General features: G+C 41.0%; 1 protein-coding gene across 2 annotated transcripts; it reads left to right on the forward strand.

Annotated features, from left to right (window-relative positions):
- The first annotated feature begins 123 nt into the window (after positions 1-123).
- Positions 124-24,101, forward strand: LITAF (lipopolysaccharide induced TNF factor). Of its 2 annotated transcripts, XM_084641937.1 has the most exons (5): positions 124-379; positions 12,835-12,973; positions 19,828-20,036; positions 21,333-21,489; positions 22,097-24,101. In XM_084641937.1, the coding sequence occupies exons 3-5, from the start codon at positions 19,844-19,846 to the stop codon at positions 22,203-22,205; spliced, it is 459 nt and encodes a 152-aa protein (XP_084498063.1). In that variant the 5' UTR covers positions 124-379; positions 12,835-12,973; positions 19,828-19,843; the 3' UTR covers positions 22,206-24,101. The 2 variants fall into 2 exon arrangements, with proteins under 2 accessions (XP_084498063.1, XP_084498064.1); XM_084641938.1 differs by lacking the exon at positions 12,835-12,973.
- The last annotated feature ends 575 nt before the right edge of the window (positions 24,102-24,676 follow it).

Below are 24,676 nucleotides of genomic sequence, written 5' to 3' on the forward strand. Positions count from 1 at the left end.
GGCGGGGTTTTCATGTGGCCCACTGAGCCCTGAGCTGGTGAGCTCGTTCCCAGCTGAAGGGTGGGGAGGGTGCGGTAGGGAAAGGGGGAGCGACCCCGGGCTGCGGTGCTAGGGGGCACAGGCCAAGGCGGGGAGGGTCACTCGCTGGGGCGGGGCCGCTCATTAACTCCCCGGAGCCCGGCTCCCCACCCTAGCTGCGAGGCGGGGGAGGCGAGTGCCGCGCCGGGCCGGGAAGAAGGGGCGGGGGCGAGGAGCGGCCCGGGAGGGTGTAGTTTTGTCTCCGCCAGTCCAGGCGCAGGGAAGCCGCAAACTCGGGCCGGGAGTGCAGCGGGTCCAGCTCAGCCCGGGCAGCAGGCGGCCCCCAGTCCCCGCGCAGGAGGTAAGGGCGGCGCTGCCTGCGGGCGTGGGCTCGGGCGGCGGTGCGGGGACGGGCTGCTCGAGGTCCTGCGCTACCTCGGGCCCCTCCATGGGGGGCGGAGGGAGCGGCCCTCGGGGCTGGCCGCGGCTCGGGCTGCCCGGCTGTCCCGGGCTGGGCTTGTGCAGGAGCCCGGCGCCCCTTCCCTCTGCTGAGGGGGCAGCCTGGGGCGCTGGGCAGGGGCCCTCCTTGGGCCCGCTCGGAGATCGGCCGCAGCGAGCCCTGCTGCTCCGAGCCGGGGCTGACCCGGGCGCAGCCTCCTTGCTCTTTCTCTGCTTCCCACGAGGATCCCGGGGGGGTGCCCGCCTGCGCCCGCCTTTAGCGCTCGGTGCTCCTCTCCCCCCAGCACCGTGCCCCGCAGCAGAGCCCGCTGGACACAGCGCACAAACTAAGCCATGTGGGACTGCGTGAAACCGACCCCGGCAGGGGCGGGGGGGGGGGCTGCAGCCATCCACCCCCCTCCCTCCGCCACGTTCCGTCCCCGGGCTCCCCGGCCAGGCAGCGACTTCCCCTTCTGAACGGGGCGGCCCACGGCTCCTAGCCACGTTTCCAGACGCGTTCTGTGCTGCCTCAGTGGGGTGGTTTAAATCTCTAGAGAAATCGGTTTGAACAGTGAAGGCCCCAGTTCCTCCCACCAGTGTAAAGAAAAAGCGACTCCATAAGCTGTAAGGGACTAGAGGGGTACATGAGGAAGTACAATTGTATCTAACGCAACCTTTCAGTTCTTTATCTGCGGCTTGTATCCCTTTTCAAGTAAAGTGGGCTGATCGGATGGTATTTCTATCGTGTGACTTCCAAGGGCATAGCCTGGGATCGAGCTGCTTGGAATTTGTGAAATCCGATGAAGTGAGCTGTAGCTCACGAAAGCTTATGCTCAAATACATTTGTTAGTCTCTGAGGTGCCACAAGTCCTCCTTTTCTTTTTGCGAATACGGACTAACACGGCTGCTACTCTGAAACCCCGAAAAAATGTTTCTCTGAAGTGAAACCAAAATTTGAGGATGCTTAGTAACCCAGTTTGCCCAACCTAGCTTCTGCAGTTGCAAAGTGTCTGTTTTCTATAGATTTGTAATTTTGCAGAGTCACTCAATTGTCTTTCCTCATCTTTATGTTTGTTAGCTCTGGAGCTGTAAACCTGTATTTTTGAGGACGTATTGTAATACTTGGTTACTGCATTTGTTTAAAACTTTTTAATGTTTAGTTAAAAAACATTTAATGCTGGCAAGTGAAATTTTGACATGAGCTCTTCTGTGGGTTTGTATATACTTAGAGTTACTCTGAATTAACTATTCCTAAAGAGTTAATTGGGATTAGTTATTCGATCTGAAATTCACACCCTAGTCTATGCTGAATTAAGTTCCTCGGATAAACCGTCCCTAAAACTGATGGCAGTGGAACACACTGTTACAAATGATCAAAAGTGAAAGGGCGTATCTACACAGGATAATGTAGGAAAGTTGAACCAAAAGCACATGAAACCCCTGGGTGGAAGCTTTCATTCATTAGTGGCCTTAGTTCACTTTCATTAGTGGACTGAAATCACTTTTCTGAATGAGAGTATCCACACATGAGTTTAATGCAGTTTAACTAATGCACTTTAAATTCACACCTTCAATTAATTTTTAACTGAAGCTTAACTTTCCCGAGTGTCCATGTGTAGACAAAATTAATAGCTTCAGCACTTAGCCAATTATATTCAAATTCTTTATCCTCTTTATATTCTTTATTCTTTATCCCAAAGTGGTGTGGCCTCTTTGCAGATAGAGTGCCACCCGGATCTGTCTCCAGCTAGGTTTTGGAGGTGGTCTAGCTGGATATTAAAATTAGGAGTTTACAAAAAATTCTCAGATGATCTGCAGCCATGACCACAAATTCTGGGAGCTAAGATATACATTGTTTGTTAAATGTTCAGCTATTTTCTCAAAACTTATGTTGCCAGGTCTTATGAAAAGACACAATTTTATTTTAAAATGACACTGTCACTCCAACATCTAATGTTAAATCTTGTCAGCCTATAACAGAGCTAGTTTTAAGAAACAGAAAGTTCTTTAAAAAAATTCAAGGGTGAACATTGATCATTTATTTAAAATATTTTTTTGCTTGTGAAGTTTTATTGAAGAAAAATGTAAACCAGAATATAATTCCCATTATGTCAGTTGTAAAATCTTCTTTCCTAGGACCCCTTATTTCAAAGTTCTGATCAGCTTCTGGAAGAAACTTGGCATCATACATGATAGAGCCTTTATTCTCCAATAAACTTTTGAGGAATCTGCGCCACTCTAATTTTAAAAATTTCTATGAAAACAATAGGAAAAAGTTAAACTAGGAAAGATCTTATTGTTCAGACAACCAAAAACTTGGTCTGGACAAATGATATATTTAATTACTTCTGCTTTTCACTTAAAAATTCTGGGTGCAGTGGCATACCAGTGCAGTCTTGCTGTTTGGTCAAAATAATGACTTCTTGTCTCAGTTTCCTTAGAGCAGTTGTGTCTCATGCTGTGCTGTGTGGATGGAGCGCACACACAATTAGCCAAATGCACTTTCCCAACAACAGCATGGCCTCATTAATGGAGAAGAGACAGAGCAGCAGTTTTGGTATATTTTGCTACACAAGTGCTAGGCAGATCATATCAGGATATTATACATGAGGGAAGGACAATCATTTTTCTTCTAGGACAGATTTGAGATCCCAGTTTGTATTGGACAGGTTGGTTTAGGATCAAAATTCCTTGTTTTTCCTAGGTCATTCTCTTCTGGGTTCTTGCTCACCAAGGAGGGTTGCCCCTATCCAGGTTTTCCCAGGATCATCCCCTTTTGAGGTAGCTGTCCCAGGAAATCTGTAGGGGTGCTGAGTACACACTGCAAGCTGCCTAGTTTTATGGACTCAGGATCATCCTGAATGTCCCTGCTTTTTGTACCTAAAAGATGGCAACCCTACCACCAAGTGTACAGATGAGTTATTTCTTTTTCTTTGTCCCTCAAAATAGTAAAAAGAAAAGGAGTACTTGTGGCACCTTAGAGACTAACCAATTGTCTACCTTTGTTCTGAGGTACAGGTTCATGGAAAAATATATGCAGTAACAGATTACTCATAGTTTTAATTTGTCATCTAAAAGAAGACCTATTAGCAAGATGCTATTGTACACTACTGGTGACAGCTTTCGCTTTTCCTCTGTAATAGTGCATTGTATGTATTTGAAGATTATATACTATATGCAGTGCTGATGGTTTTTATAGGTCTGTTATGGGAATTTGTGAGTTGACTGGAAAAAGCTGATAACATAAGGATTGATGTTGGATACTGTCTGTTACCAGAGAGAGGTGACAAAAATAAAATAGCTTAAATCATCTATACTTCAAAAACAAAGCAGCCTTGAAAAGCCAGAAAAAAAGTGAGGCCTGTGAAAGATGGCATGTACTGTCAGTAAATACCACAGAGTACTTTACAGAACTACGTACACATACAAGAAAACTGACACCCATTACTAGAATACACCAGCATGACTAGATGAAAAGTGGCAGGTATTGTAACAGAGCCAGCAACCCCAAACAGCTTAGGCACAAGAAGTGAGGAATACGATGTTCAGTTAAAGCAACAGGAGAATATATGTGGGCAACCAGTAACTACACGTTTGGAGGATATTCTTGACCAGTTAGTATTTTGGAGTGTGTTAAAGGGTAGAGTTTCTTTTCCTTAGATTTTTTTTAACATTATTTTTTAATTTTGCATATAAGAACAATCTCTTCCAGCATACTCCCATAGCAAACTTAAATTCATTCTATTTCTGAAGCTGAATTTCACACAATAAAAGTACAAGTAAATGCTTTCTTCCAATGGTCTTAGTAGAAGTTATTTTTTGGTCCTATTGGATTAATTCTGTAAAACTAGAACTGTGTTAAAAAAAAATTGATATCTTTAAAAGTGATTATGGTAGATCATCTGCTTTATTCTCTTGTCCTGGAAGACACTAGTGTTGCTGTTAACTTTTATTTAAAATATCCCCATTAATGAAAGGTTGCAGTACTGGGAGATAGTTGAGAGCATGAAAAGAAATACATCCCCTCTTGTTTAATAGGTTTCAGAGTAGCAGCCGTGTTAGTCTGTATTTGCAAAAAGAAAAGGAGTACTTGTGGCACCTTAGAGACTAACCAATTTATTTGTGCATGCTCGGGGGTCGCATAACTAGCTCAAATAAATTTGTTAGTCTCTAAGGTGCCATAAGTACTCCTTTTCTTCTTGTTTAATAGTAATTAGGAATCCTAGCGCATTATGGTTACAGGCTCAAGAATACTAATGCCACTATGCTGTAAAAATAGCAGTGATTGGGGACAGCTGGTAAAAGTACAGTAAATGTGCAGCTTTTCATTTTAGTCATCGGGAACTTTTTGCTTCTATGGTGAAGAGAACAGTAGGCCAGGGTTTGTACAGACTCTGAGGCCATGTCTACAGGTGTTGCAGTGCCATAGCTATGCCCCTGTAGAGTGTATGCGGACTATAGCAATAGAAGGGGGTTTTCCGTCACTGTAGGAACTCTGTCTTTCTGAGCAATGGTAGTTAGGTTGAAGGAAGCATTCTTCTGTTGACCTGTCTGCATCTATGCTTCAGTGAGGCTGGCATAGTTACAGCACTCAGGTGTGGATTTATTTACACACATGAGCACAGTACTTATACTGACCTAAGTTTTTAATGTAGACCAGGCTCGGTACTTACATGTACTGGTCTGGAAGTTGACTACCTTCCCTTCTGGAGGGATATGAATGCAGACTCATTTCTGCCATGATACCCTGCAACCATGCTATTATTTAATCAACTCAATTCTTGTAGGCAGTTGGGGAAAATCTACAAAACACACATTCCATTATCAAAAACATAGTAGTATGGAGATGTGGCCAATCACCTTGGCCCCTTTGCTTGTCATTTTTCACTTAATTAGTCTTTTTTTTCCCTATTTGTCTTTTAGATTGTGAGCTCTATGGAGTAGAAACCATCATCTATCTCTAGCATGTTGGGGGGTGGTGTGTGTCTGTAATACCAAAAACTAATACTGTATATCTGTTCTTACACTGTAGATACTGTAACAACAGCTGTATCTGAAGTTTTATCTACTGCTGTCTGAGGTTGGCACATGTGGCATTTCTAAGAAAAGACACTACTGTAAATGCTTACCTGGAGCAAATACAAAACCACTTTCCTTAATAAGCCTTTCTCTCACAGTTTATTAAAAGAAGAAAACTGACTAGTGGTACTATCCTGAGTGATGTATGCTGGCGTGCTATCATTCTTCCACTGCTGCAGTTGGGTACATTATCCTGTATAACCAAGTTAAGGGAGCAAACTTGTTACAGATAAATATAGAATTTCTCTTAAATATTCCTATTTTGCTGAACTCTCCCACAAGAGCAAGTAATCAGGAATGTTTTAGAGAATTTCTTATCCTTGGAAGTGAATGGAGTTCCATAATTGCCAGATAAATTTGCATGATAAATCATTGGCATAATTTGCATTACTTGAGAGCTTCTCTAACATAAGCCAAACATGAAAGCATGAAATACTTTTTATTTGCTCAACCCTTTCTACACTGTGCCAAAATATGTTTAGACATCTTTAACTTATTGAGGAGATCTGGCTTGAGAGATGGGTATGTAGACATAAGGAAAATACTAAAGCAATACTTTAAATTCCTCCTGAATCCTGCTCCAGAAGCTTGAAGAAAGCAAATAGTTTATTTAAAACAAACAAAAATCTTCCACAAAATCGTTGTTTCCAATTTAACACTTCAGTCTGCAAACTCAGTCCAACTTCAGGAGCCATGTGCTATGATGGTGTCAGATCTTATGAGCCAAGCAGGGTTGTGCTGGCCCTGGGAGACCTCCAAAGGTCATGTCTGGGAGACCTCCACAGATCATGTTTCCTATGGAAGTGGTGGTGGCAGCACAATAGATGGCAAATCCTCCCACTGTCCCAGTATTGTGCCAGCAGGCACTGAACTGCAGAAAAGGACCCTTTTTCATATGACACAATAATAAGTGGCAAGGACCTTTTACATATAAAGATGCCATGGTAACTATTCAAAGGATGTTTTTATCACTTGTGTTGGCAGAATTCCAATTTGGGTAATTACATTTCTCCCCTGCTGTTTCAATTGGATTAAGATTATCTTTGCTTTTGTCTACGCTTTTAATGTTGACATAAGCTGTGAAATTGCTGCATTACATGCCAGTGGTGGATGAAAGATCTCTATCTATTGCTTATTTACCACAGGCAAATGCTGTGAGATTTAATGATAAAGTATTTATTTTGAGATCCTCTGATAAAAAGCCTATCTAAGTGCAAAGTAACTCATGGATGAAGATGTCTGAACTGGTGACAGAATACTAGTAGATCATTTTAAAATCAAAAGCTTCTTTTTCTGATTGTGACAGCATGTGACACTTACTGTTGTTTGATACAGAACATTAATTCTTCCCAGACTTCATTGCTTGTCCCAAATCATGTTGCTCTTTAAGAAAGTTGCTTGAAAGATGCTTGTGGGAAGTGTAGTTTGTCAAAATATCCACTTGGAAGTCATTTGCCTTAGCTTTCACAGAGTACGTAACGAAGCCTTAGTCTGCTTTCTAGTTTGGAACCTGAGATTTAATATGAAGGGGCTTGATTCTTGCTCAGGAAAATGTAAGTATCAAAAACTAATTCCAGTATCAGGTGAAGTATTAGTATCTGTCTCACTCCGAACTCCTTGCTTGTAATTGGTTGGTGGTTGTGTTTTTTTGCTGTTGTGTACATTTAAATTAGGTCATGCTGAATATTGTTTGTATTTCCTCTTGTGAAATCTTGAAAAAATTTAGGTCCAGTTATGAAATTGTATTTCCTCTTGGCATCCGTGCACGGGCCCAGAATCGCCACTGTCCCATGTTTCCATGTGTGTCCCCGTACTAATGTAATTGGCTAATAGACGGCACAGCTTCCGGATTATCAGGGCCAATTTACAGTGCCCTGGTATAGGTTAGAGTAGTCTGGGAGGTACTAAACTTATGCTAGCTGGCAATGGACCTTATGACTTTGTACTAGCTGGGTACAGTCTGAATGCCATCAGCTCTGTCTATACTGAGAATAAGTGAGGGGGTGGTGACTGGGCCAACTACACTGGCTCTGCTCCACCAGAGAGCTTCCCCACCCCCGGGGCAGGGGGGAATTCTTAGCTGGCCAGATCAGGGTACACTCCATCCCACTTGTGCACCATGTGTGATTCCTAACTAATGCAAGTGACAGGAGAACTGGACCCACTAAGTCTAAAGGCTGGATTTTTTCTAGCACACTAAACTTTTATGCCAATGCAACTCAGTTGACTTCAACAGTAAATCTTAACTTACACCAGTGTCGGTGTAAAGTGAATCTGGCCATAGTGTTTAAGCCTATATATGCCCCCTCCCTGCTTTTTTTGGGCTTTGGATTTTGGAGTTCGTGTTCCACACCTCCATCTTACTAAGAGATTATCTTCACTACTGTTCCTGTGGGAGAAATTCTACATTAGTTCTTTCTGACTCATTCACCATGCCTTTTGTTTCCTTCTAGTAAAGTTCACCTGGCCACAGCTTCTGTTTCCTTCCAGTTAGGATTTCCTGGCTGGGTGTGTGTAGTTTAAAGATTCCACCAGTGTTCTCGCGGTGCGTTTTTCCTAGGGTAGGAAATACCATGCCCCTGCCCTGCCCCTCCCCCCAAACAAAACAGTCCCTCTCACAACTTTTCTTCCTGTTTAACAAACGTGCAATGATCTGTACAGGCCAAATTCCTTTACACCATTATGTGTACTTGAGTTTCTGTATGATACACACAGCAAGACAGATATTCCTGGGGAATTCGAGTCTGTGGCTTGCCTTTTTTAATGCAACAAATAAAACATTTAAGCAAAAGTCCACTAGGGGAGCCTGGATATTAAAATACACAAAGGGAACTTTTCTGAAGCGTAATGAACAAAAGTATCTTCTTTTCCTGATTTTAAAATTGCACCAGCTTAACCTTAAAATACAGAGAGGGAATTTCAAGATGGCTGGCCCATATTGAATCAAGTACTGTGGTCTGGAGCAGAGGGCCATTGGCTCTAATGGATTTTCAAATGGGGAGAGTTTTCCCTAGGGGAAGTACACTTATTTTACACAATCTGAAAAAGCAGCTTTTTATGCTCATAGACTTACAGACTGTAAGGTTAGAAGGGTCCATCATGATCAACTAGTCTGACCTTTTGTTCTTGCATTAATGGGAGAATCTTAAACAGATCTGAACACACCAGGCAGACTATTGCCAGCCTATCCTAGGTTCAGCAGAGGTGCCTGTTACTGTTCCCTGCATGTCATAATATGTCGTCTCTTCCAAACCGTATGTAAGACACAACATTAAGCAGATGCCTCATTTTGTTTTTGTCACTTATTTTTTTAACTGGCATGTTTGCAAGCATTCCTCTTAACAAACTAGACTGTGTGTATTCAGTTTCTCTTGAGCTGCATGTTTGATTAACAGCTAGATCTGGTGAACTGTTCACAAGTGAAATGCATAGACTTCTGTAAAGGAGGTGTAGTCCTCCGACTGCTTTCTGAGAAGTGTTTTTAAAAAACCAACCCAACAACTCCACAAAGTTGTCAGTTTCATGCAAAGACATGTAGAAAAGAAATTTAATAAAATCAGAATTTTGAATTGGACCTTATTACAGGAGAGCGGGAAACTGTATGAAAATTGGTCTTTTTCACAAAGAGAGATTGTTGTTGTTTTCTATACCCTGCCATCAGCAGCAAGTCTCTGATCTGCGTTCCTATACCTGAGAGCAACAACAAAATTAATGATCATAGGAGAATATTCTCCTAGCCTTATGTAAAAGGCTTCACTCCAGTTATGCACAGACAAAAAGCAAGTTACATGTCTGCTCTCAAACAGAGGCTAAATATTATTGTACACAGAGACCAATGATTTAAGAAATACAGGCTTTAGCTTGTTTTTAATCATCCATATTTTGATAGCAGTGTAATCTTTGGTCAAATCAACTTTTACACACTATGGTCCAGTATATCTTTGGCATAACTCCGACAAAATAAGCTGGCATTTTTCCTCTTACCGATGTAATTACAGTAGTAGTTGGTGATTGTGACTGTGCCCCTTCAAGATTGATAATTAGTACATTAGGCTTATGTAATTTTTCTAAAAATACATAACAGAACTTTTTTTTAAAAAAACTTCATAGAACCCAATTTTTTGTTTGACTTGCAAACACAGCACGGGGGAATATCTACATCCAAACATTGCAGCATTGTGTAAGACGAGAGCAGGAAGTGAAATAGTCTATAAACAAAAGTTGCTGTTTTAAGTAAAAACACAAACAACCCCTAACCCATAAATAATGGAGACTTTTTTAAAGGTTGCGTCAATTTTAATATTTTAAAATGTAAAAAGACATTTAAAATATAAATATTGCTGTAATCTGACAAAAATCCTTTAGCCACTTATTTGTCCATGAACTGTTTATTGGGATTTTTTAAAAGTTATTCATAAATAATTTATTATCCTCTTTCCAGCTATTGAATTGTGTTGTTGAATCATTGTATACCATGTAATTGTTTAAATATATACAGACTGAAACCAGTCCAAACAATAATTATGGATTAAAGGTTAAGTCAATGACTCAGTTCTTCCTTTCTACTTCTGACCTGTTCCTCCCAGTCCTGAAACTAACCCTGTCTCTTTCAGCTTTTGGCTTCTACTACAATCAGTATTTGTATGCACCTCTGCACTTCCTGATTTCTTTCTCCCACTTTGCTGTTGGCTCCCCACAGTACACATTTGAGTCCTGTCTTCACAGACAAAAAAGGGTGTTTTGTTTTGTTTTTTTTTCCAGTGAGACTGTCTCTGTCAATTCAGCCAAACATGATTAAGAAACCCTGGTAAGGTGCAGCGTGCATCCGCTGCATAAGGAGAGTTTCTTTACCATGTGTTGGCTCACATGGTTACTAATACATAGTAAAATCTTAAGCCATGTGTACAGTACGGAGACTATTCTGGCATGGCTGTGTGGGCACAATCCCATAGCGTAAGCACCGTCTATACCAAGAGAAGAGGTTTTTCTGTCAGTGTAGGAACACCACTTCCCCAAAGAATGGAATGCTTATGTCAACCTAGCTGTGTCCACAGTGCGGCGTTAGGTTGGCATAGCTGTGTTGGTCTGGGGTGTGTGTGTGTGGGGAGCTGGTTTCCCCACACCCTTGACTGATGTATATGTAGCCATGTGGCACTAATGGTTAAGTGTAGACTAAGCCCAAGTGTGGACAAGGCAGTTTGTAGTCATGTGTGTTAGCAGGTCATGGTAAAAACTAGCCTACCACCAGGCTTTTTAGTGAAGACAACGCCACAGGCTAATGTTGGAATTAACTGGTCATGCTGTATTTTAGGGGTGAGCATAGATTACAGCAGAGCCATTGTTTCAGACATGTTAAGCCTTGTCTTTATGGTTCCTGTGCCACTTAAACTGTATCTATGTTGTGTATCTCCTCCTCCCTCTCTCCCTGAGTGATCATACCCTTTGCTTTGTTCTCCACTAGGATTTTACAACTTAGAACTAGTTCAGGTTAGCAACTTAAAATACAAAACCGACACCTTTTCTTAATCAAGATAAATGCATGTAGTTAATGTTACAAAAACTATGTAGACAAGGCCTACCTCTCCACTTTAATGAGGATTCAGAGGGCTTTTTAATTGTTAAGCGTGCACACAAAGTATTTTTAATTTGTATGTTTATCTAAGCATACTGTTGCTGAGTTTCACTCCACTGTGCACAGATGCCTTTCAGCCAACTTTATAGTTTCCAAGTTTTATCCTGAGGACTTTTTGTATCTGTTGTAAATCCTTGATACACTTGATCTGGTGGAAATGTTGACAGAATCTGGACTTCAGCAATAAATGCTTAGTTAATAAGTTATGGCTCTTTTGGGATAATTTTCCCCTAAAGGTTTTAATGTCTCCAGTAGCTAGACAACTAAATTGTGTAACCAGGTGGCTTACATTTCTGTGAGGTGTGGCCAGCAGAATCTCTCGCTTGTTAAAGTCAGCAGTTTCAGATTAGGATGTGAATTTGAACCCTGTTCTTGGTTTAAAATTGCATGGGTTTGTATCCTGGGAACTTGCTTTGAGATTCTGGGTTTGCATGAATTCAAACCTCCAACCTAACTCAGCTGAAAATACCACCTTATTTTGCGGGAAGGAGAATCATAACGACTCAGGATTTGTCTGGTTTTGAATTGTTTCAAACTGTTTCCAGCCACAGATGCATCATCACCAGGCTTGAGTATGGTTATGAAAGTTTCACAACCTCCATTCATACTTGTCATGGAAGAGGAGTATCTTTGTCACTCGCTGGAGTAGGATTTGTTACTTGACATTCAGTTGTTTATGTGTAATGTAGTAGCTAATCGGAATGAGCGTCACTTTTAGTTTGAAGAAAAGGAGTACTTGTGGCACCTTAGAGACTAACCAATTTATTTGAGCATAAGCTTTCGTGAGCTACAGCTTATGCTCAAATAAATTGGTTAGTCTCTAAGGTGCCACAAGTCCTCCTTTTCTTTTTGCGAATACAGACTAACACGGCTGTTACTCTGAAACTTTTAGTTTGAGTGGAGCTACTCATTGGTGTTGTGGTTTAACCGCCTGGCTTACCCCTCAGTTCAGTGACTTCTGTGCTGTGCAGAGGAACAAATCTGTAGTGGGAGCCTGTCTGGGTGGAAAGACTTAAAGGGATGATGCCTCCTCCCCATAAATGGTCTTTTCCCTCTTCAAAAGACATGGAGGGATCTGGGCCTGGGGGAAAATGGGTAGGGCTGGGGAGCCGGAGCAGAACTGAGTAGTTATGATTCCTAAAATACAATTAACGAGGAAAGTTGAAGTAGGTGGATTTTATGCTGCCCTACTAACTCTCCACTGAGCGCTCAGTGATTCATCTCCACCAAGTAACACAGCATATTTGGGTGTAGTGAGTCAATAGCACTGTGACCAGGGGAGGGAGACTACAGACAATTATGGAGGGACGGAGGCCAGAATCTTTGGCCCTTGCCTCCTAGCCATGGTTCCATAGATTGGAAGCTGAGGAGACGTGATAGCCTGCACAAAGGAGCTACAGTTTGTCCGTTATTTTGTGCTACTGATATAAAGGCATATGTGTATAAAATGTATTAAAGTGGAAGAGAACTGTCTGCGTCAGTGTGAAAGTAGATCCAGTCTTACATTTAGTCTGTATGCTACTGTTAGAATATTTTTGTATATTCTGGTTTTGGATCGTTTAATGTAGCTTAATTATTTGCATACACAACTTAAAAATAGCTCTGTGGGGCACTGTACTTAACTGATATCTTTCAACTGCTGCCTCTGTCCTTTGCCATTTATATAGTCTATTGCCTTTCACCACTACCGTTGCTATCTGAATCATTATACGGAAAGAGCTTTTTTGAGGACTAGGAGACAGGACTCTCAAGTTCTATTTCAACCTCTGCCATCCATTCATCACTGAGCCTGCTTATTTCTTTCAGGTAAGCAATTTCTCTTTGAATTAAATGAATGGCTCACTTCATATATCCCAACTCTCAGTCCATTAAAATGCTGCTAGAAACTCAAGTTCTGCCTGCTCTGAATGATGCTTAAGATCTCATGGCACTTCTAAATCGGGGCTTACCATGGTGTTTCTGGCCAAAATTTCTTCTGCTTTTCAAACTTGGGCAATGTTTTTACTGTTGCTGTTCGCTCCACAAATGGGTGAATGTCCGTGATATGTTATATGTAAATAGCAGTAAAAGCATGTTGAGTTCCAAGATCTAAGCTATGGTATATAAATGTAAAATGTTTTGGGTGAATGAATGGAAACGTGAGTAAAACATTGGGACATTTGTTGGGGCATTAAAAATTAATCTTTTTATAGAAAATATCCTTATTTAAACTAAATAGGTTGTCATGATTTCAAATATATTTTAAAAATGTAAACCTATGTTAATGCATAATCTTAGTGTAATTTATTCTTCTGTCATTAATCCAATCCACATAGGGTCATCTCTTTGAGTTCTTCTCCGTTCTAGTCTGTTCCTTGGAAACTCTACAGTTTCCTTTCGAATGACATCCATCTAGTTTTAGGTCTTCCAACCTTCTCTTCTCAGTATAACAGCCTGTTTTCTATTTATTCTTTGTCTTTTCACATGCCCAAATCATCCAACCCTGGATTCCCTCAGCTTTTCTATAATCGGTACCACCTTCACACTTCCCCTAATGTTTGTTCTGAACATAGTACATCCTTGTAACCCTAGGCATCTATCTTAGCATTTCCACTGTACTCCAGATCTGATCCTGTCTCTTCCTCAGTGCCCAGCATTCAGAGTCATACCAAAGTGCAGGCCTAATTACTGTCTTGTAAATCTTTCTTTTCAGTTTGATAGGCATTCTTCTATTACTTCTTTCCATTTAGTTCATGCCTTTCCTCTGCTGCTCGTAAGTTTGTCATTGAGTTCACCATTATTGTATACTATGGAACATAGGTACTTAAACTTCTATGCTTTCTGGTAATGGCTGCTCCCTCCCTCCCTCCCCATGACTTACTCTCATGGTCTTCCTGGTGGGTATTATCGAATCTACAGACCATATACTCTTTTTTTTTTTTTTTTTTTTTTTTTTTTTTTTTTAATTTCTGTTAGTTCTTGTGCCATTTTTTTTCAAGTATACACCTGCATCTCTAATTCTTCTTCCCTTTCCTTTTTGCTTCCCCCCCCATGAACCCTACATCATCGGCATCAAGGTGCCACTCTTGATGTTTTCTGTAAGGGTGTTGCACACCAATGTGAACAAAAATGGGCTTAGTGCCAAGCCTTGATGTACTCCAACTCTTATTAGTAACTGTTCAGTTTCTCCACATGTTTTTTTAACTATGGTGAAAGCACCCGTGTACATGTCCGATATAGTCTTCAGGCATCCGTTTCATCCTCGTACACCATCAGATGACTTCCCTCAGAATGAGGTCATATGTGTTTTCAAGATTGAATGCTATATGCAGGGTTTTCCTCTTTTTTCTCTGTTCTTTCACAACCAATCTTAATGCAAAAATAGCATCCATTATTGACTTGCCTGTTACGTATCCAAACTCATTGTCACTGATCTCGCTTCTCTTCATAGTCTCTTCTCAATAACTTTATTCCAGATCTTCATCGTCTGGCTCATGAGATCATGATGTGGTGTTACCATAGTCTTGTATGTCTCTTGTTCTCTAATATTTTTCACCAGGCATCTTCAGTCCTTATGATATTAAACAGTTGTAAATGTGTTCACTACTTGCTGCAAGAACTTCTACTACAACTGGTATGCCACCAGGGACGAGAGTTTTCTTATTTTTCATGTTGCTCCATGCCTCTGCAATGTCTTCTCCTAGGACTGATGCCACCAGACCCTAGTTTGGTTTTATCATCGGCAGGAGTCTCTTCATACATAACCTTTTAAAGTAACTTGTCCACTGTTCCTTAATCTGGTTCTCATTGCGCATGTTTCCACTTTCATCAGCAATGACTTTGAGAACAATGTCTTTAGTTCTCTTATTGCAGGTTTTTGCTAGTGTAAATATTTTTCTTGCCCTATGTGGTGTGCTATAATCTATTAAAATTTAAATAAAGTATTAAGCAGTGCATGATTGCTGCTGATCTTTTAAAGAAAGTCAAACCACTGAGCTGGTGGTAGTCACTGGCTAAGCACCTGGAATCAGACTTTGTTGAATCTAGGTCCATGGCTTGGAGGCCTCTAGGTGCTATGATAATACAGAAAGGGAAGCTGTATAGAGTATCCACAGTCAGGGTATATTAATTTGCTTGTTCACCATATATTTTTATCTTGAGGTTGGTGATATCAAATCTCTTACAAACCTGATCCACTTTTAAAAAAATCCCTATATTACTTCATCTGGGCTCTGTTATGCTACATAATTATAGCATCTGAACAGTGCAACTTCTGATTGTGTATTATCGCTTGGATTTTCTTGGGCTGTTGCATCTATCTTGTGCAGAATTTTAGCCAGAATTTAATTACCAACTTCCTGTAGCTTGATCAATATAAGGAGGCTGAATTATTTGTAACACAGATAGTTTTGTCCCTATGGTTTCGATCAAATAAACGCAAGATCTGAATTAAGTGTGGGCATATCTGTACTACTTAGAGCCTCAATTTACCTATTTGTAAAATGACTATAATACATGTCACAGGTGCTATGAGATGTAATGTTTGTAAAAGCACTCTAAGACCTTTGGATAAAATGCCCTTCATAAAAGCCAAGTATTTAGCATTATCTCTGGATGAAGCATACTGTTAATCCTTAGGTAGCTAATTGGTAGCTTGTTTGGTTTATATCCTGATAATGTATTTCAATGAATTGTGTTAACACCATTTTGTGTTTATGAGCATTGGGTTAAATTGATCACTGAGTTTGAAGGCAATCTCACTTCCAAAAGTCACACAGTTGGCTGGCCATGTAAAAGGGACCATATTGCCTTGACTGAGTTAGGTTACTGCAGGTGTACAGACTCTTTATGTGGGTTTTGAAGAGGACTCAGGATCTGCAAGTGTTTGACCAAATATTAGAAAAATCAATTAATAGAATATATCACACAGGACAATGTTAAAACTTAAAATAAATCTGAAACTGAGTATTAATGAAATGGAAAAACTTCCAGATAAATTGACCAGCCACCCAGTTCAGTTTCCTCAAATATTGAGGTCCTAAATTTCAAGGTATTGCTTCTAGTTATTGGCTTTCAACATATGCTATAGGACGGGTGGGCAAACTACAGCCCGGGGCTGCATCCAGCCCTCCTGACATTTTAATCAGGCCCTCAAGCTCCCGTTGGGGAGCAGGGTTTGGGGTTTGCTCCACTTCGGTGCTCCAGCCGGGGAGCAGGGTAGGGGTCTTGCCCCATTCTGCGTAGCTCCCAGAAGCAGTAGCATGTCCCCCCTTGGGCTGCTATGCATAGGGGCAGCCAGGGGGCTCCACACACTGCCCCCGCCCCAAGCACCACCCCCACAGCTCCCATTGGCTGGGAACCGTGGCCAATGGGAGCTGCAGGGGCGGTGCCTGCAGACAGGGCAGCATGTGCCTCCACATAGGAGCTGGAGGGGGGACATGCTGCTGCTTCCGGGAGCTGCTTGAGGTAAGTGCCCCCCAGAGCCTGACCCCCTGCCCCTCCCACCCTCTGAACCCCTTGGGCGCAGCCTGGAGCACCCTCCTGCACCCCAAACTCCTCATCCCCTGCCCCACCCCAGAGCCTGCACCTCAACCCCATTTTCTTGAGCATTCATGGCCCACAATACAATTTCCATACCCAGATGTGTCCCTTGGGCCAAAAAGTTTGCCCACCCCTGCTATAGGATCTGCAAGATTATTTTCTGAGGAATGTATGGGCTTTGAGATTTCTCAGTTGCACCTACCTGACCTACTAAAGACCTGCTATACCACATGTTTTGTAGCATATCCAGACGTGTTATACCACGTCCATGTGAAACTGATGAATGCTTTTATTGATATGAGGCCATGTGAACTGGTGAACAGCAACGATAGAGAAAATCATAATGTCCAGCTTCCATCTAAGTCAAGCTTAATGAATAAACCCCAAGAAATGGATGCCTATCTTGAGGCCATCAGATTTTGTTCTGTTTATTGTCTGTCCCTTCAAACTTTATTCGTATCAGTTTTTACTACCATGATATTTATTTTTTGTTGCAGTAGGCAAGCATTCAAAAATACATTGGTTTAACTAAAGATGTGTGGCTTTTTGTTTAATTAAATCTGTTAATAAAACCACTGCAACACTGTTCACAACAGTGGGTGGATACTTTTTTTTTTTTTTTTAAAAATGAAGCCCATTTGCTAGAAGGTTTGAATCAAATTGAGTGCACAGTCAGGGTTTTTCACAAGTTTTTTATTATATTCTTTTAAACCAAAGCAATTTTTAAACTTTTTAATCCAACGCTGAATATAGACAAGGCCCCTGAAAGACTAAAGGGGGAGCAAATTCTGTTTATGTATCTAAAGCCCCAGTAATGGGCAACAGTAAACAGAATAAGAACATGACACTTAAATGTCATTGGTGTGCATTTACACATGAAGGAAGAGCTGTTCCTGAGCAACTCCATATGTGAACACTCTCTTATTCTGGAATAAGGGGGCCTTGTTCCTGTTAAGGGTTTGTTCAAACCAAAACTGGTGTTTATTTTTCTTCTCTCCGGAGAGACACTCTGTGTGCTCTTTTTAGATAATAAGCTTCCCCCCCAAAATACAAATAGCTTTTAAAATGTTGTTCTAATTCAGGAAGGTTATATAGGATCTGATTTTAACATGGCTTGAGTTGGCTTGATATTGAACAGCAGTTAATTAAAACCTCTCCCTATCCTTCCTATGCACTCCCACTTACCTTCATCTTCGTTTCTCACAATCAAGCTTCCGCTCCCACTTCTGGATTTTGAAGCATTTAAAGTATGTGTAGTTGCTTTAGGCCTTCCTGGCCTTTAAGAAAAAAGGGAAAATTTAAAAAATCTTTACGTGTCATTGATGTCCTTGAACTTACATGCAATGTCTAAGTAGTGCTGAGCATTGGTAGACTGTATTAGTAATCCATGTGACAGCCCAGTCTAGTTCGAGCTAAAATGGAATATTGAAAAAGTGCTGTTGAAACTGTTGCCATGAGCTCAGAGTTCTAATTAGCATCTAATCATGGTTTGTATTAATGTCAGCTGCTTTATCGACTTTTTTCAGTTAACATCTGATTATCTGACTCACCAGTTTCAGAGGTAGGAAAGTCTCTTAGCAGCAGTCAGTTGTATGAGGCCATTGGGATTTCAAATAGTTTTAGGCCCCAATCTAGCAGTGAGCTCTGTGTGGGCACAGGGATCTGTCTCCATAGAGCTTGTTCTGGATTGGGGCCTTAATTTCTGGACCACCTGAATAAATTATCAACTTTTGAAATATTCCATATAAAACTGTTTCCCTCAAAAAACACAAGTGTAAAATTCTTAAATTATAGTTTGATAGAGCTGAATGAAAAATAGTTTATCCACACACACATTCGGCAGGAAATGGAAAAATCCTTGGCCACACAAAGATGCTACAAAGCCCTGTCTCTCATCCTTTCCCCTTCTTGAAATCAAATTAAGTGTTTGTGCAACTTGGCCTATGGCTCAACTTAAATTACTACAGTGCTGCAGTGCTTCAGTGTAGACACTCAGTACAGCGACTCGGAACAAATATAGACTAGAAGGCTGTTATAGCTGGGATGTTTGGTGTAATCGATGAATCTTCAGAAATCTTTGGGAGGAGAAGAGGGAAGACTCTTAAAATTTAGGCTTTGTCTACACTAGCACTTTCATAGGCAAAACTGTTTATTGGTTAGAGGTGTGGAGAAAAAACACACCCCAACCGATACATGTTTCACCAACAGAAGGGTCAGTGTGGACAGCACTATGTTGGTGGGAGAGCGTCTCCTGCCGACATAGCTACCGCCGCTCATTGGGGGTGGTTTAATTATGTTGGCAGGAGAGCTCTCTCCTGACTGTGCGGCTAAACAAGAGGCCATACAGCTGCAGCTGTGCTGCTGTAAGGTCTAATAGTGTAGACATAGCCTTAGTGTAAGGCCAGCATGAAAAGAAGGGGTGTGTGTGTGTGTGTGTGTGTGGGAGGGGGTGTTAGTGTGTACAGGGAAATAACAATTCCACACTGATGTCATAAATTTATTTTTATGACCATCTGTTCCTATGGATATGATTGTTACAATTTCATCATCGTTTTCAGTACAAAACCCAAGAGATGGAGATAGGTTGAGTGAAAAACTCTTTGCTTTGGCAAACAGCAAGTGTGGTAAAATTGAAAACCCATGAAAGGTCAAGGATCATATTTTAAACGTGATTTTAATGAAGCAGCCCTGGGATTGAGTTAAATCCAGTGTGCTAAGCATGTCTTTGGTGGTTGATTGTTAACAGTTGTTGATGGCATGTAGTACCCTGCAGGGTTTGAGCTCCAAATAAGAGAAACTACAGGAGATGGAAGGGACAGGTTGCTAGTCTGCTATGTTAGTAAAAATGCTGGATCTGCCTTTTACAGCATCTTCAATTAAAAAAGAAGGAAGACTGGAAAAAACTGTAAAATTATTCTGGAAATAGGGTTTTTCAGATGAGGAGAGGCACCATATAAACTAGAAAGAACAATTTAAAAATCTTTAAAAATAAGACAACAAACAAAAAAACTCTGCTCAGACTTACTACTCTGATTAAAATGTTTTGTCTGCCAGCCAGCCACCTTCTTACTTGTTATCTGAATGCACCCTGCACTGTAACTTCTGTTCCCTGAATAGCTTGTACGTTGTCTGTTTTCCAGCTTTGTTTTAGACACAATGTCTGCTCCAGCATCCCATCCACCAGCTCCCAGTGGCTACCCAATCCCATCAGCACCCCCTACATATGAAGAGACAACAGGAATAAACACTTACCCTCCTTACCCTGCCCCGGAATCTGGGCATGGACCGAACATGAAGAGTATGAATCCTCCTCCATATCTTTCACAACCTGTTCCAGCTCCTAATCCAAGTAAGTCTGAAATACTGTTCAGTGTTTTATATCTGTAGTTTCCACTTGGGGTCCTAATCAAGGTGCCATACAGGCATGTAGCAATCATGATGCAGAGAGATTCCTCCTTAGCCACAAGACTTCATATTTGTCCCACTATATACACTACATGGAACTAGAGTGAAGTGAATCTCGCATTAAGAAAAGGAGTACTTGTGGCACCTTAGAGACTAACCAATTTATTTGAGCATAAGCTTTCGTGAGCTAGGGCTCACTTCATCGGATGCATACTGTGGAAAATACAGAAGATGTTCTTATACATACAAACCATGAAAAAATGGGTGTTTACCACTACAAAAGGTTTTCTCTCCCCCCACCCCACTCTCCTGCTGGTAATAGCTTATCTAAAGTGATCACTCTCCTTACAAAGTATATGATAATCAAGTTGGGCCATTTCCAGCACAAATCCAGGGTTTAACAAGAACGTTTGAAGGGGGGGGGTAGGAAAAAACAAGGGGAAATAGGTTACCTTGCATAATGACAGCCACTCCCAGTCTCTATTCAAGCCTAAGTTAATTGTATCCAATTTGCAAATGAATTCCAATTCAACAGTCTCTCGCTGGAGTCTGGTTTTGAGGTTTTTCTGTTGTAATATCGCAACTTTCATGTCTGTAATCACGTGACCAGAGAGATTGAAGTGTTCTCCGACTGGTTTATGAATGTTATAATTCTTGACATCTGATTTGTGTCCATTTATTCTTTTACGTAGAGACTGTCCAGTTTGACCAATGTACACGGCAGAGGGGCATTGCTGGCACATGATGGCATATATCACATTGGTAGATGTGCAGGTGAACAAGCCTCTGATAGTGTGGCTGATGTTATTAGGTCCTGTGATGGTGTCCCCTGAATAGATATGTGGGCACAGTTGGCAACGGGCTTTGTTGCAAGGATAGGTTCCTGGGTTAGTGGTTCTGTTGTGTGGTATGTGGTTGCTGGTGAGTATTTGCTTCAGTTTGCGGGGGCTGTCTGTAGGCAAGGACTGGCCTGTCTCCCAGGATTTGTGAGAGTGAATCTCGCATGTTTTCAAGGTATCCCTTATAACTGCCTCATCTGGCTTTCTACTGCTTAGAAGCCAGGTTTATTCCTAAATCATGATACTTTTCCATCGATTGCAGTAGTGTGGTTTCCTTTTATCTTGTAATTCATAGTGTCCTCAGCACTGATTGTATTTTAATGCACAGGGTTTTGGTTTAGACATGAAATTTTCTCTTTTTACACCTTTTTTAAACAGTGCCTTTCTCTTTGTTTGCTCAGTTACAGTTCAGACTGTGTATGTGCAGCAGCCGGTAACATTTTATGATCGTCCAGTTCAGATGTGCTGCCCCTCCTGCAACAAGATGATAGTGACACGTCTCTCGCACAGTGCAGGAGCGCTGACCTGGCTGTCATGTGGCAGCCTCTGTCTGCTGGGGTATGTTGAGATAATATGTAATGCTCTCATTTGTGATTCTCTCCACCCATGTCATTTCCATAGTTCAAAGAACAGCTGGGGAGCTGATCTCAAAAAGGGGTGGAGCCTATGCCTTTTATTACTCTCCCTCAGCCTGAGAAGGAAACTCCCAGTCTTCTTTTTATTAAAATATGAACATAAAGCCTTTTAAACAAGCTAATTATGCAGAAATACGTTTCCACTGAATGTATGTAAAAAGGACGAAAAAAACCCCAAACCCTCCCACTGTGACCAATCATTCAGAATCCCTTTGACCTTTAACACGAGGGACAAGAATATCCTGGGCATAACTGTCAGCAGCTTCCGTAGATTTATGGTCTTTCCATACCTGCTGGGTTTGGTTAGCTACTCTTCCTGTGAATAGGACACCTCAGGGTCTCAGTGGCTCTCACCAATGGAACCCCTGCAGGGTTCACAAGCCCTGCTTAAAAGACAGAGTGAAGTACAGTGCCAAACTCTGCACTGCTCTTTCTAGTGCTGCACTATCCCATTTTCATTTGGTACCTGGGAAGAATGTTACTTGCCATGAATTAACGGCAGAATGAAGCATGCTGTTTTATCTTTGCAGGTGCATAGCCGGTTGCTGTTTCGTCCCCTTCTGTGTTGATGCCCTCCAGGATGTGGATCACTATTGTCCAAGCTGCCAAGCCCTCCTTGGTACCTACAAGCGTTTGTAGGCAATATCAAATACTGAGTGAAGATGGATGTCCAAGATTGTTCAGCACCTTTTCAAGCTCTTTCTGAACTTCATGAAGATCTCTGTGCATTGTCATTGTGAATGGATCAAGATATATATCTCTATATTGTTTTAATAAGAATCTGCTTAGGGAGACTCAGGACTGGTAACGGGATATATAGTCGGTCACTTCACAGGCCACTTATTCAAGCTGATAGTGACCAAATGTTGTCTCTCTATGGTTTATGCAAAATAGATGATGGTGTGGGTCTGGTTAATATTAGAAAGCCCCCCGTGTGGATTAGCACCTGCGTCACAGAGACCAAGCTCTGAACTGGCATGCAGACAAACTTACCTTCTCACGCCTACAAGTGGTGCCTCTGGAAAAGCATTGAAGCTGGTTGGCAGGGGACTGCCTATGATGGTCCTATTCTGGGGCTAAAAAGGACTCTTGTCTCCAGAGTAGTCAATCTGGCACCTTTTACGTGCACTAAAATTCACTTTAAATTTGTTTTTAAAATTGCCTTTAAAAGAAACAGAACCAAAAATAGCCTGAAGTTTGGCTTTTCCCGTAGGCTGCTTTACCAAATCCAGCCCGCTCAGGCTACCATGTCAGATGGCTTCTCAACATGGTCTCCCAGTTTCCTTGCTGTTTGTGAGTTCAGTCAGACCTTTAGCACTGCACAGAGTGTGTTTTGTGCAGGATTGTTTTATAAATGTATGTGTGTATTTTTTTTTTTTTTTTTTTTACTGCTGAGTTATAAATCTGTGAAAATAGCTTTCTAATAGAAATGCTGATAGAGCCATGGCTATCAGTGTTGTCTTTCCTATAATATAATTACATGAGCCAAATGGTAAATTCTAAAAAAAAACAACCCCTCGGGCCTTTTAGTTTTATAAAGCTTGGGTTCCATCTGTATAAATGTTTTTTTTAAAAAATCAAAACAAAATATCTTTTTACTTGCTATTGGTGTAATCTGATAATCACATTGTTTCATTGAGAAGGTAACTTCTTTTGTTAAGAAGTTTCACTGAGTGAGTGCTAGGTGGGTAAGACTTGTATAGTGATATTTCAAATCAAAGAGACGTTTCCAAAATGAAATATGGGTAGAATTTCCAGAGTCTGATCACAGGAATTGAGGTTTGAGTCTCTGAAGGTTGAAGCACTTCTCATGATTGGGGTAGAGCTGTCTGATAGAAACTGCAGCCTAACGCTGCTCCTTGTGTAAAGTAAAGCATAATTCCACCACTGAAGGTTCAAACGTGTTTGCTGCGATTTGGTTGAACACAACTTCTGTCTAAAAATGCAACATTAGAAGTTGAGTTTAAATATGAGCTATGATTGTAAAGTTGTATTAACCTGTGTAAACAATAAATATTGCAACTATAATTCTTTTTAAAAAAAAGTCTCTCTCTAAATATTTGGAATGGGGTAACTTTCCCCCAAAACATTACAATGTTTAACATTGAAATTCAGTGGCTATTGTACTACAGATATATAGCTGACTTTTATTTCTTTTTGTGGTTCAATTTGCAAGTGGTTTTAAGAGCTCCCTCTATATTTAGAAAAAGTTTCAGGTCTGATAGTTAGCTGCACCACAAGAATTTACCATAGTAGCAGCTACCTGACAACAGAATAATGGAGGTAAAGAGCTGAAACTATTTTATGTACTTTACACTCTGGATTTATGGTGTTAGCACATGTAATACACAATCTGTAGGCATAGGTTATCTTAACTCAAGAAAACCAAAGCTTGATGACAATAGCAATACCCCACAGTGCCAAAAAGCATCAGTAGAGGTGACTTCTGTGGAAAGCAGAAAAGCCGTTTTATGCGAGTATTGAAAATTTTTTGTATTGTAATCCAAATAGAAGATTCTGCTTTCCATTTTGCAATTTGACTGTTTATTTCTTCCATAAGACTTATTTTCAAAGCTTGCTACATCAGCATAAGCAACGCCACCCTAATTAATAAAATCTTCTTTTTAACATGTGGTTGGGTAAGTTTAATTTTCTGTAGTGTTTCAGATAACTCTTCTTTCCCCAAATATGGTCAGTGTCCTTACTGTGACTATTTTCACATTTAAAGTAGTTTTCCCTGCTGTTTCCCACTGGTACTGGATATATTCACCTATTCTGTGCTGTTTGTTTTGCAATATTATACCAATTTATATTAACGCTCTGCACACAGGTTGTATTGAATGTAACATGCTAATAGCCAAGACCTAGGAGCTGTCCCATGAGGAACTTGAGCTCATTGCAGTTCACTGGAGTGTGGGTCAGCTTGCCCCGGAGCATTTTGCAGGATATGGATCTAAAGCTGCAATTCAGTTGTTAAATCAGGCTACTGATAGATACTTTACACAAACATTAGTTAATCCTAATTTATAACCTTACATATGTCAGAATGACAAATCATGCTTTTATTTTATCCACATCTCAAAACATAATTCTTGGCTCAGTGTTAGTTT

This window comes from Lepidochelys olivacea (genome assembly GCF_965140295.1).
Source record: "Lepidochelys olivacea isolate rLepOli2 genome assembly, chromosome: 10".
Lineage (NCBI taxonomy): Eukaryota > Metazoa > Chordata > Testudines > Cheloniidae > Lepidochelys > Lepidochelys olivacea.